At 46.7% G+C, this 12,924-nt stretch overlaps 2 protein-coding genes across 5 annotated transcripts in view; one reads left to right on the forward strand and one right to left on the reverse strand.

Annotated features, from left to right (window-relative positions):
• dtnbp1b (dystrobrevin binding protein 1b) overlaps positions 1 to 5,852 on the reverse strand; it is a 43,001-nt gene extending 37,149 nt beyond the window's left edge. The window contains exons 1-3 of one of the 4 annotated variants that reach the window (XM_058046879.1): positions 5,786 to 5,816; positions 3,422 to 3,484; positions 2,761 to 3,363 (exon numbers count right to left, since the gene is read on the reverse strand). The gene's annotated coding sequence lies outside the window, so the exon portion shown is untranslated. Of the gene's footprint in view, positions 1 to 2,760; positions 4,188 to 5,785 lie in introns of those variants that run through there. The other 3 variants (XM_058046880.1, XM_058046878.1, XM_058046877.1) reach the window with 3 other exon arrangements.
• On the forward strand, positions 115 to 12,675 carry mylipa (myosin regulatory light chain interacting protein a). Its single transcript, XM_058046872.1, has 7 exons — positions 115 to 392; positions 1,566 to 1,756; positions 9,944 to 10,129; positions 10,309 to 10,506; positions 10,584 to 10,748; positions 10,831 to 11,266; positions 11,351 to 12,675. The coding sequence occupies exons 1-7, from the start codon at positions 306 to 308 to the stop codon at positions 11,540 to 11,542; spliced, it is 1,455 nt and encodes a 484-aa protein (XP_057902855.1). The 5' UTR covers positions 115 to 305; the 3' UTR covers positions 11,543 to 12,675.
• Positions 12,676 to 12,924: the final 249 nt, after the last annotated feature.

Raw genomic sequence — 12,924 nt, forward strand, 5'->3', positions numbered from 1 at the left:
TAGTGTACATGCTGTCACACTTCTGGGTGGACGAAAAGCCGGTAGTGGTTCAATGAAGCTGCCCCGCCATTGGTTCAGCAGTGGGTGGGCGGTGCTTGTGCCTGATGCTCGGTTCATATAGACGGGAGCCGGCGACTTGAGCGCTGCCACACAGACTGTGAGTGAAAATAGTAAGCAAGTGAAGAAAGGGGGCTAGATGACGGGCGTCGAAGAAAGCCGGAGCATTGTTTGATTTTTTTGTTTTTGTTTGTTGGTTTTGAGTGAAGAGTGGCACATAAACCAAAGATTTGAAGCGGCCAAACAAAATGCTTTGCCACGTTACTCGCCCGGACTCGGTGGTGATGGAAGTGGAAGTTGACGCGAAGGCGAACGGAGAAGATTGCTTGAATAAGGTGAGTTTTCACACCAACTATTTCTTCTTGTGTGACCCCCCCATACCCCCCCAAATCTACTCGGTACTTCTTATGCGAACGCATAACAAATGCCAAATATGGGAAACACGATTTTATACCCCCACATAACTTCAAAGCAGTGTTACGCCGAACTTTAAACACATAAATTAAAAAGTTACAAGAATAAATTACACGCATGAATATTGTTTGGCATGCTGCTGCTTTCATAATAACGACGAAACAAAGTGTAAAAAGTGAAGCGACACCCTCGCGGAGGCGGATGGCTTTTCTCAAAAGGTTACTAGAGTTCACTCTCTCTCGCCGAGCACTTGATGTTCTCAACGGTCCAAAGCTGCACTCCGCAAGTCCGGAACTTTGCGCCGCACGCAGCCGAACACCCCCCCGAAAGTAGATTTCGTATTAGGCCGTAATAAAAACTTGAAATGCATTTAGTGTGCATGCAGGGAATGGGTTTGATGAGTTATGTAATGAGGATCCCACCGGCTGCTGCTGCCTCTGAAGGGGCGTGGGCTGCAGTGGCGTAGATTTGGGGGGGAGGACAGGGGCAAATTGCACTGCAAAAATCTAACTATTATTTTTGATTTAATCAGTAAAGTTAATGTGTAAACACACGCACATGTTGAATAAGACCATTGTTGCCATTTACGTTTTTGGGACAGGGGAACCTTCAAACGGCAAGATATGAAAATATGTGACTAATGGATGAATATCATTCATTCATTCATTTTCTACCTCACGAGGGTAGCGGGGGGTGCTGGAGCCTATCCCAGCTGTCTTCGGGCGAGAGGCGGGGTACACCCTGGACTGGTGGCCAGCCAATCACAGGGCACATATAGACAAACAACCATTCACACTCACATTCATACCTGTGGACAAGTCGCCAATTAACCTAGCATGTTTTTTGGAATGTGGGAGGAAACCGGAGTACCCGGAGAAAACCCACGCATGCACGGGGAGAACATGCAAACTCCACACAGAGATGGCCGAGGGTGGAATTGAACCCTGGTCCTCCTAGCTGTGAGGTCTGTGCGCTAACCACTAGACCGCCGTGCCGCCCTAATGGATGAATATCTATTTTTAAAAAGAACAATGTCATTTCAAAGTGTGCACAGAGCATCCATGTCTCATCTGGCGTCTCCTGCCTCCTCCCAGGTTTGCAGAAAGTTAGGTATCATCGAAGTGGACTACTTCGGGCTGCAGTTCACAGGCAGCAAAGGCGAGAGCTTGTGGCTCAATCTGAGGAATCGCATCTGCCAGCAGATGGACAACGTGGCGCCGTGCCGACTGAGACTGCGGGTCAAATTCTTTGTGGAGCCTCATCTCATTCTGCAGGAACAAACCAGGTAACTCTATCCCGAGAAGGCCACTCTACTTCAGTGGATGCTAACTCTGTACACTGAATACAGTAAAGCGCATCCACGTTTTAGGTAAATAAAATTTGACGGAATCGGCCACATCGTTTTCTTCGATTTAGACTGGAGGTGGCAAAGCGCCGTAAAAAACCAAACAATCCACCATTTACAATTTCCAGGAGCTGAATCCGATGCCTTTGTTGTATGCGCCGCCATGCCCTGTAGTAACCTCTTCCCTGAGCTCTTCCGGGGTTACTGCAGGTCGTTGTGGCCGAGCAGGAAATGTGAGCCAGCAGCTCTGAGCCGTCACAGCCTGCCCCCGGGGGACCCTCCTCTCTGTGACCGCCAGGACCTCTGTCACTGCCCCCCATTCACGCTCAGAATAACTGTGCGTCGCTTTGTGGCAAACAAAAGCGCAGCGCAGCGTTTTGACATTTTTGCAGTTGTCGTTTGGGGAAACGCCGCAACTCCGGGCCCATCCGGGATGTTCTGGTGGCAGCTTTGTTGTCATAGGAATTGCTTGTGTGCAAACTAGGCGTGTTTACGCTTGGCTTCTCTCAACAATTCCAACCCAAGACAAAGTATTTTTTGCTATCCCGATACTCGGAATAGGTAAAAACCCCCCCCTGACTAATGAGCCCTGACAAGCCCAGATCCTGACTCAGTGTTTCTGGAGCCCCAGTTGTCTGCGGCTATAAATAGAAGGAGCTCCCGGCACCGAACAAACTCGTCTAGTTGTTCTAATGTTCTCTTCACTGCACGGTGGTGCCATCACACCTTTTAAGAGCCGTCTGTTATTCTTGAAGGATATCAGACTTGGAAGTGTAGGGAGAGATCCTGTAAAATGTGTATTTTTTTAGTTAGCTTCATCGTGTTGTGTGGTTTCTGCAATCAGCAGTGCATGCTCTGGCAATACATAGGCAGATGTCAACAAATGGCCCTTGTTGCAAAAAATAACCATAAACAAGAAGTATTGTGTATAAAAGCAACAATACCTTGCTTGGCAGAGTAACAGCAGCGTTGGAAATATCCCAACTGACGTCAGCTTCATTCACGCTGTCCCAACATGTTGCTACTCGTTTTGTCTCCACCACTCTCAGGGCCATATTTGGAAAGCTTTTGAGGAAGAAAGTGAAAGGCAAACAGGGAAGGGGGGGTGGAGGGGTAGAGTGTGTAGTGTAGAGGAACGCTTGGCTGCCTGTGTGCTGACCTCGCTAGATTAGCAGGGGTTATCGCCAGATGGTTGACGTCGGGCACTGGGGGGTGGGGAGGGGAGGGGGAGGATGGTGTGTGTGTGTGTGTGTCGTTTGTAAAAGGTGCGATAAGGAGTTGGCAGGCACTAAGGGCTATCGTAGTCATACATAGTCTGATAAAGTCAGAAAATAACACCAGTCAAAGATCCTCTAAATGACAGGAGTGATTTGGCCCTACTTCAGAAATGCCAGTCAAAGATCATGCAAAAACACTCGTCAAAGATCATCCATATGACAGACGTGAGAGTGAGGACATACTATATAAAACGTTCCTCAGAGATTCTCGGTCAGTGATTCTCAACTGGCGGGCCATGGAGCCGTTTTCAGCGGGTAGCAGGTCTTCGCCTGGGAAAATATATATTTTTAAAACAATAATGATCCAATGTCTGTGAACACACCTCACTTTTGCTTGGGTGTGAGAGGAAGGACATCGATGTTCTGCCGTTTGATACAGAGTTGCAGATATCTGCTGGAGAAGAGAGCATCACAAAGAGAGAAACAGTGTCTCAGTATATTTCAGAAGATTTTAGTTGAAAAAAATCCCTCAATTTGGGTCACCACTTGTCTGCAACGCTGGTCAAAGATCCTCTATACATAGTGAGAAAGAGATGCTCTACTGTTTTTAAGGAACCCTGTACCCTACGTTTTAAGGACCTAGTGCAATGAAATGCTAGTCAAAGATCCTCTATACATAGTGAGAGACGCTCTACTGTTTTTAAGGACCCCTGTACTTATGCTAGTCAAAGATCCTCTATACATAGTGAGAGATGCTCTACTGTTTTTAAGTATCCCTGTACCCTAAGTTTTTAAGGACTTAATGCAATGAAATGCTAGTCAAAGATCCTCTATACATAGTGAGAGATGCTCTACTGTTTTTAAGTATCCCTGTACCCTAAGTTTTTAAGGACTTAATGCAATGAAATGCTAGTCAAAGATCCTCTATACATAGTGAGAGACGCTGTACTGTTTTTAAGGAACCCTGTACCCTACGTTTTTAAGGACCTAGTGCAATGAAATGCTAGTCAAAGATCCTCTATACATAGTGAGAGACGCTCTACTGTTTTTAAGGACCCCTGTACCCTAAGATCCTCTATACATGGTGAGAGACGCTCTACTGTTTTTAAGGACCCCTGTACTTATGCTAGTCAAAGATCCTCTATACATAGTGAGAGACGCTCTACTGTTTTTAAGTATCCCTGTACCCTAAGTTTTTAAGGACCTAGTGCAATGAAATGCTAGTCAAAGATCCTCTATATGATGGGAGCGCTGGTGTTTTTCAAGCCCCTGCCATATGCACTCCTTTGTGTCTTTAGGAATCTTCTGCAAAGATGCAAGTCGCTCCCAAGTTTCAGCATCTTATTTCAACCATGGTGTGACCTTTGACCCACTAACCCTACCATACCGCCCACACCTTTTCACCACACACACACACACGCACACGTCTGCCCCCATCCCTGGAAAGACACACATGTAGGCCAACCAGGATAATCCATGCGTGCACACAGAGGTAATGTTCAACTGCTATTCTTCTAACCATGTTGGAGTAAACAAGGTCTAAATGCTTGGACAAAGCAGAAGGAGCCTGCGAGGCGCGGGTCCATACGCCCTTCTTAAACGACGTGTACATTACATAATGCATGAGCGCTGAGCGGGGCTTATATAAGCGGCTGCCACGTCGAGCTGAGAGGGTCACTCGGGCTGTTTAGGCTCCTTTTTTTTCATGCACAAGTTGCGTCTAACGCCCGCAAGCGAGCAACACAACTCTTTGATTAGCCATGCTTTTATTATCCTCCACCGCAGCCCCTCTTTTGGTGCGTCTTTGCTATCACACTTTGGCCAGCTTCTTGCATGAAATAGGCTTTAAGTGCGAGTAAAGAGCCTTCTTGAAGGGAGTGAAGTAAGGACACACAGACCTTCCTCCCAGTGGCTTGACTCCAACCAGCCCTAAATCTGCAAAGAGAGGCTCTCCAAAAAGGCTTGTTGTTGCTAAGCATCTTATTTGCATTAATCTGCTTTTTTTTTCCCCCGATGATGAGAACCAAATGAGCCCTCCGTCACCCTGCCTCGTTAAACCAGACTCATCCAGGGGTGTTTTTGAAAACAACTGCCTTTCTTTTCCTTGTTATTGCAGTTGATTTTGTCGTCGGGTGCAATCGGAGGGCACGGCTACTGGCACACATTTTTATCACAGCTATTTAATCTGCCCCCGTTTGCAAGAGCTCACCTGGCTAAAATTTAACTTTGGCTCTCACTGCCCGTAAAACGAGGTTTTAGACATTTTAACCACAATCACAACTGGGATATTGAATATTTAACTAGGTTTCCGCTATAAACACCAACTAGGAAAAAGTCAGAAAACAACTTCATCAAAACACCCCTCATCACACAAGTCCCCCAAAAGTCCCCGTTTTTATTTTATCCATCTTTTATCAAACAGCCCATAAGTTGTCTATTTTTTTTACCCCTACTTCTTAAAGGAAAAGTGCACTTTTTTGGAATTTTCAGCATCTACAACCGGTCTGTACGTTTTCCAAGTGCTTTTATCAGCCTTGATTCGTGTCTGCAGAGTTTACTAGAGTTCATTGACAGCGAGTAACCTTGGGCACTGCGTTTTGGGCGTCCTACACAAACCACATTGTTGCGAGCACCGAGGACCGTGCTGCTGATTGGCTGCCAGTGGGCGGGTTTGCAGCATCTGAGCAGGGGTGTTGGGTTTCACTTTGTGTGTGTAGATGTTTTGTTCTCATGCACACACATATATACATACACTGAGCCAGCTGACATCCACTGCAGCCCACTTGGACAGGAGACCTTGGCTGGGGGTTAGAAGACGGGAAAATGGGACAAAGCTGTATTTTAGAGATGAGCAGGAGAGAATGGAGGACATTATTTGGCAGGCTGCTTGACCGGTCTCGTGTGGGTTTCACTTTGATTGAAACATTCCTGAAGCACCCTCAACTCCATGCACGATGATGACGCTCGCATAGTCAAGCAGGTCAGGTGACTTCCTGCCACTTAGACACGTTGGCGAGCATCGGTCTAAAAAGGACGATGGAATGCTGCGATGACTCTTAATGGCGCTCGTGCAAATGTCTGAATGGCGCACTTGACAGGATGCGCCTCTTTAGTGGGGAGGGATTTTCAGCGTTTATTACGGGCCCGTGGAGGCCTAATGGGCTTTTAAAGGAATAAGCTAAGTGAAGGTTGTGAGGTTCACCTTGGACAAACTGCTGCCCAGTCGCCACATTGTATTTGTGGCGCCCCTTATAGGTTGCGGCCAAAATGCTTTGGTCCACATGCTAGCATACATTCATTCATTTTCTACCGCTTTTTCCTCACGAGGGTCGCGGGGGTGCTGGAGCCTATCCCAGCTGTCTTCGGGCGAGAGGCGGGGTACACCCTGGACTGGTGGCCAGCCAATCACAGGGCACATACTATAGACAAACAACCATTCACACTCACATTCATACCTATGGACAATTTGGAGTGGCCAATTAACCTAGCATGTTTTTGGAATGTGGGAGGAGAAAACCCACGCATGCACAGGGAGAGATGGCCGAGGGTGGAATTGAACCCTGGTCTCCTAGCTGTGAGGTCTGTGCGCTAACCACTCGACCGCCGTGCCGCCCTGCTAGCATACATGTAATACAAATATCGTCAAACGATTAAAGACTTATGGGCGTCTTGCTTGATGGCGGCCATGTTTTTTTCCCAACCGATTTTGCTCCAATTTTACACACACAAGCTTGTCGGTCCCCTGAAGGCGCGTGCGTACACCCTGGAGTTACAGTGGGTGTTTTTGTCGAGTTGTGTGAGAAAACTCAAGTTGAACTTAGGTGGTTTAATACCAGTGTCACCATGTTGTGTTTTACATGCACAAGCAAAGACTACTGGGATGTCTCAGCAGGGTACAGCATCCATACACTGGTGATTAGAACTGCATTTGGTGTCTATGCAATGGTTTTACCATAACAAACTTCATCAAACACAAACGCTCTTTTCATGCGTTTACGGTATCCCGATGCTACTGGTAAGAAGATATTGTGCTGTCCTACCATGAGTGATCCTACCGCGAGCATAGATGCTGCTTCTGACGTCCTACGACATCAAACTTAGCTGATGCTGCTCCCCTTCTGTCCTGCAGGAGGCAGAAATGTGTTATGAGAGATCAAATTCCACAATTAGAAATGAATATAATCACAAACGTATCATGTAGACCTGCTAAATCAGCCTGCTGGACAAGTTGCAGTCAATGCTGTTCCACTCCAGTCCTGCGGGAGGCAGTAATGTTAGGCATCTGCCACAAAATGTACGTTTATTAGTCGTTTTTTGTGTAATACAGCTAGCGGTTGGACCCCTCGCAGCTGCACAGTTGCTGTTTTCTAGAGGTCGATGTCGGTAGCTGCGAGATATTTGGCAGCAAACTCCAGCAGCTGCGCCTGCGGGGGCTCCACTCCATCACCAGCAAAACATGCTTACTGGACCACACGTGACCGCCTCCTCGGCCGCTCGACGAGCCCCCGCCAGCGCTGAACCTGATCTATTTTTCCTGGGTGATGGTTCTCTTATTTGTTTAAATTGTCAGCATGAGGAGCAGTCGTGTTTTGTGTTTTCATCGTATACGGTGTCCCCCCTCCCTCAGGGTAGTCAGACTGGATGAGCCGCCTGTTTCCCTGCCATAGTTTTTTTTTTTTTTTAACAGCTCCTAGCTTATTGTAGTAATAAAATTTGTCCTCTAGTATGGCTGACCACAGATCTGCCAAACAGGCAGCACCTGTTGACGTGTGCAAGCACCCTTGACAACTGCGGTGGGGTCGAGTTACGTTTATTTTTATGACATCGACCACAAAGAACTTATGTCTTTATTACAAAAATGCAGGAATTAGGGTACCGTTTTAGTTGAGCATAATAAAACCATAAAGAGAAACGGTGTCCTTAATAATAGTTCATCTTTCATGCTTATTAAACTGCTACAATTTCAAGCATTTCACAGTAAAGAATCTCCGCTATAATCCTTAAAATCAACACAAGTAGACTAGGGTGGGAGGCCATCTGCCTCGACCGTTTGACCAGGAGACAAGCATCTACCCAATACCAACACCTTCAGGAGGTAGACGCTCGGCGATGTCCAAGAGTAACCTTTTGGCAAACCTGAACGGTAGTAACCTCGGCGTGTTGCCCTCTAGTAACCCCAGGTCGGCACCCTGCTGCCTTAAAGCCAAGCCTATTGTTTGCGTCAGGCAGGTAGCAGCGCTCCATCACATGAGGCCTGCTGGGCCTGACACAATGGAGCAGTGTTTGTGTGGGATGTTTAGCACCATATCAAAGCTCACCAGTCAGCCACGGGCCTCGCTTGTTGTGGTCTGGACGGCGGACGTTTTGGCCTGCGAAGCATGTGATGTCTTCTTGAGGCGGGTCTGTGTTTTTCTATGCTGGGTTAGCCTATTTGCTGAAGAGAAACACAATGATCACATTTGCAGCTCCCAAGTTTGTAGTCGGCAGGCAAGGGTCTAGGACAGGGGTCTCAAACTCAATTTACTTGGGGGCCACTGGAGCTAGGGTCTGGGTGAGACTGGGCCGCATCAGGTTCTCCAAAAAAAAAATAAAACGCATTCATTAAAAACAAATTTTTTAAAAACTTCGCTTTGGTTCCAATTTTCTACAAGAAAAGCTCTTACTTATATATTACTTTTTATTTTTCTACACAAATAAATAAATAAATATAATAATAATAATAAAACGGCAAATAATAAAAACTTAAGAAACCACATATAGTTGGTGGGTAGACAAATTATTTTTTTCAGATTAAAATGAACAAAGCATTATTAGAGCCCTGTAGACATGACAAAACACGACTATAGTCACATTTATACTCTTTTTATTTACAACATATTGCGCAACTGCAGGGTCTTGAGACACATGCTAACTCGCAAACTAGAGAGCTAGCGACCTAAACGGTAGCCTTCAAGTTATTTCCTTTAAACTTAAATAGCCAAAAACTTACCACTTCCACACGGATAGGGAGGATAACTATTAACAGTTATTTAACCTTTAACATGAACATTAATCAAACGTAATAATTTTACAGCATCCATATCAAACTTGCGCGGGCCACACTAACATTAAACTTTCATATCAAGGCGGGGGCCTCAAACTAGTGTCCTGCGGCCCACATTTGGCCCGCGGGCTGCGTGTTTGAGACCCCTGGTCTAGGCTTTATTTTAGGATGTGTAACAAAGCCTGAGGGTAATGATAAGTAATGATATATTTTGTCACATTTGGTGCTAGAACTTCATAAAAAGTCACTTTTGCAGCATAAGGGACCTCTTTTAAGCCACCAGGCGCTTCAGTTCAGTTTGTCAAGTTTATGTCTGTACCGTATCCATCAAACTAAGTGGTACCAAAGACAGAAGAGTACCGCTAGGTGGCGGATGCAACACTTAAAACAACATAACCTTAAGTCCCCACTTGCAATCTTCTTAAGGTTACTGTGCCATAGGTCAAGGGAAGATGGGCCCCGTCCAAGGTTACTCCAGTTCAGTGACGGCCGTGATGATGTCAGAATTATCAGTCAGGGTGTTCTCGCCTCCCGTAGTGAAGAATTCCTCACATCTTGTGGACAAAACAATGGAAAAGACTGTTGTTTTTGGCCACGCCAGAACTCTGTGTTCTTCAACCCAAACAATAACAGTTCGTAAAGACAAGTGGGCCCAAAGAATTCCCCAACAATGCGCTGTAGATCTTCACATGGGCTTATTCACGGAGTTCAGACAGCAAACATTGTAAAGACGCTGAAGTCTTTTCTTCTACAGGAAGTTGGTACTGTGCAGACATTGAAAGAGAAAATGAGTCATGATGGCACAAAACTGTGTTCCATTGACTCACACTCAATTGCATCATTAACGAGTCCCCTATCCCTCTCTAGACACGTCTTCTTCATGCACGTGAAGGAGGACCTCCACAATGGTCACCTGCGCATGGGCTCGGAGCAAGCCGAGGAACTGAGCGCCCTCCTGGCCCAGGCCGAGTTTGGCGACTACAACCAAAACACGGCCCAGTACTGGTACTCGGAACTGTGCGGGGAGGAACCCTGTCCCGCCACCATCAACAGGTAAAGGAAGCTCATGAACCATGGAGATGAATGACCAACAATTAGGTAGTACAGTTGACAACAATATTAGTAGTGGCGTTCTTACTCCGGCGTCGATGACGGGGGAAGTAGTCCACCTCCCGTCACTACTGGACGAGATAAGTCGGAGTAAGATTGCTCACGTTGGGTGTCTTCCACAGCATCGTGTCTAGACACAAGGCTCTGGAGGGGGTGAGCCAGGGCTCAGTGGAGTATCAAGCCCTGCAGCTGGTCTCCATGCTGGAGCACTACGGCGTGGAGTGGCACTGGGCCCGCGATGCCAACGGACAGCGGCTGGCCATCGGTGTCGGACCAGAAGGTATCGCCGTCTGCAAGGAGGACTTCAGCCTTGTCAACCGGTGCGTCCCAACACGACAAAATCCCGCCGCTTGTTTCCCGATGTTTGTAGTCTAAACGCAGCGTTCCGTCCCTACAGGGTGAGCTATCCCGTCATTCAGATTGCCACCCAGTCGGGGAAGACGGTGTACCTGACGGTTACCAAGGACACCAACGACAGCGTGGTGCTCATGTTCAAGCTGATCAGCAACCGGGCCGCCAGTGGCTTGTACCGCGCCATCACTGAAACCCACGCTTTCTACAGGTACTGCCAACATACTGCAGGCGTGCTGGCCACGCTTTTTTTTTTTTTTAAAGACACAATCAAATGTTTTGCCTCCATTTAGGTGCGACACCGTAACAAACGCGGTGATGATGCAGTACAGCCGGGACTTCAAGGGTCACCTGGCATCCCTTTTCCTCAACGAAAACATCAACCTGGGCAAGAAGTACGTCTTCGACATCCGCCGCACCTCCAAGGAAGTCTACGACCACGCCCGCCGCGCCCTCTACAACGCCGGCGTCATGGACCTGATGTCATGCTCCAGCAGTGGGTCCCCGGCCTCGCCCAGCCGGGACGACGGGCGGCACCAGGAACAGGAGCAGCAGGACGATGACGGCTCGGACTGCGGCAGCTGCCAGCAGAGTCGAGCGCTGCAGGAGAGGCTGCACAAGCTGCGAGAGGCGCTGCTCTGCATGCTGTGCTGCGAGGAGCAGATCGACGCCGCCTTCTGCCCGTGCGGACACCTGGTGTGCTGCCAGACATGCGCCAGTCAGCTGCAGGTGAGGCGACGCCACTGACGCGACGGCAAGTTGGCACGAGGAGTAAAATATCTGACCCTTTTTTGTACGATTTCTTCCTCGCAGTTGTGTCCGGTGTGTCGTTCGGAGGTGGAGCACGTGCAGCACGTCTACCTGCCCACCTGCACCAGCCTGCTCAACCTGACCATGGCAGACAACCGGCAGCACCGCAGCGCCGGCGGCATCCCCGCATCTATCTGCCGCGACTTGGCGTCTCCTCACAACTGCACAGAGTACGACAAGATCTATCACACGTGAAGGCATACCTTTTTGGACATCCCCGTTATGGTTTTTTCATGTGTCCATGTGTATTTCTAGCCCGCCATCCTCCTGACTGATGGACAGACCACTCTCCCCAAAATGTGTGTGTGTGTTGCCAAATAGTTTTAGTCCTCTACATTTAATTTAATGATTGCATCAGTTGAGCTGATGCATCACACACCTTTTTATTTGATGTTGTTTTAGAAGAGCACTGTACATACTGGTGTTCACTTTTTAGAAGCGTCCCCATTTTGATTTGACGACTAATCTTTTATTGAATAGAGTGAGACATTTCGGTTTGTTTTTGTCTTGTGTTGGGTTTTAAATGCCAACGAGGAGGCTTTTAGAGGCTAAGCAGCTCCACTTTAAGTTCACTTTGGGCACACTTGTTGCACTCCACTCTAGAACTCGATTCCATGAACATTTAAAGTCCATTTCCAGGAATAACTCGACAAAGTATGTTGTATACTCCTCTGGGGTGCACTAGTAAGTCTGTTTTCTAAAGGGTACAAATATCCGTGCAATACCTGCCTGCTTCTTTTTATTTAATGTCGCTATTTAAAAAAACAAAGTACATTGTCACTTTACAGAGGAAGCTGCATCCACACTGTTTGTCTTCTAGACCAGGGGTTGGGGAACCTTTTTGGCTTGGAGCGCCATGAAAGCCACATATTTGAAAATGGACTGTAGGAGACTTTTTTCACCAAATAACAATTTCAGAATCCTGTAAATCTCAGAATTTACTCTTAATAACCTAGGTTTGGCACTGTACTCTATATATCTTTTATTAGAATTAGCAAGCAAATGTCTAAGAGCCAGATACAGTCATCAAAGGAGTCACATGTGGCTCCCGAGCCGTAGGTTCCCTACCCCTGTTCTAGAGGTTCGGCCTTAATGTAGCAGCGCCGCCATTTTTGTTTGTAAACTTCCAACAGATTTTTTTTTTCTGCTAAGGAGGAAAAAATATCTTAATTGCTGACTCAATTCAAGTTAGTTGAGGGATTTTTTTAATGAGGTTGTATTAGTAGCCATTTGTTTCTGTTTTCTGAAGCAAAAGCCACTGTTTGAGTTCTTATAATGTTCTGCTTTTGACCAAGGAGGAAGTATTAATAAAGTTTTTTAATACAAACAAACCTGGCTCTGGAGTTTTTGTATATTTTTTGGAAAAGAGGCCTGTGAAGTCTATTGTTTATCCAATTATTACTTGTTATTAATTAAACACTTAAAGATACTGGCAGCCAAATGGGAAAACACAGAAATGACATTTTGCAGCCAAATTCCTCAAAAAAAACATCGATATGACTGCTGTCATATAGATGATCTTCGGTTGGTGTTTATTGCAGTTGGGTATGTTAATTAAAACACACAAAGTAAGCCAA

Source organism: Doryrhamphus excisus, chromosome 14 (assembly GCF_030265055.1).
Source record: "Doryrhamphus excisus isolate RoL2022-K1 chromosome 14, RoL_Dexc_1.0, whole genome shotgun sequence".
In the NCBI taxonomy this organism is placed as follows: domain Eukaryota; kingdom Metazoa; phylum Chordata; class Actinopteri; order Syngnathiformes; family Syngnathidae; genus Doryrhamphus; species Doryrhamphus excisus.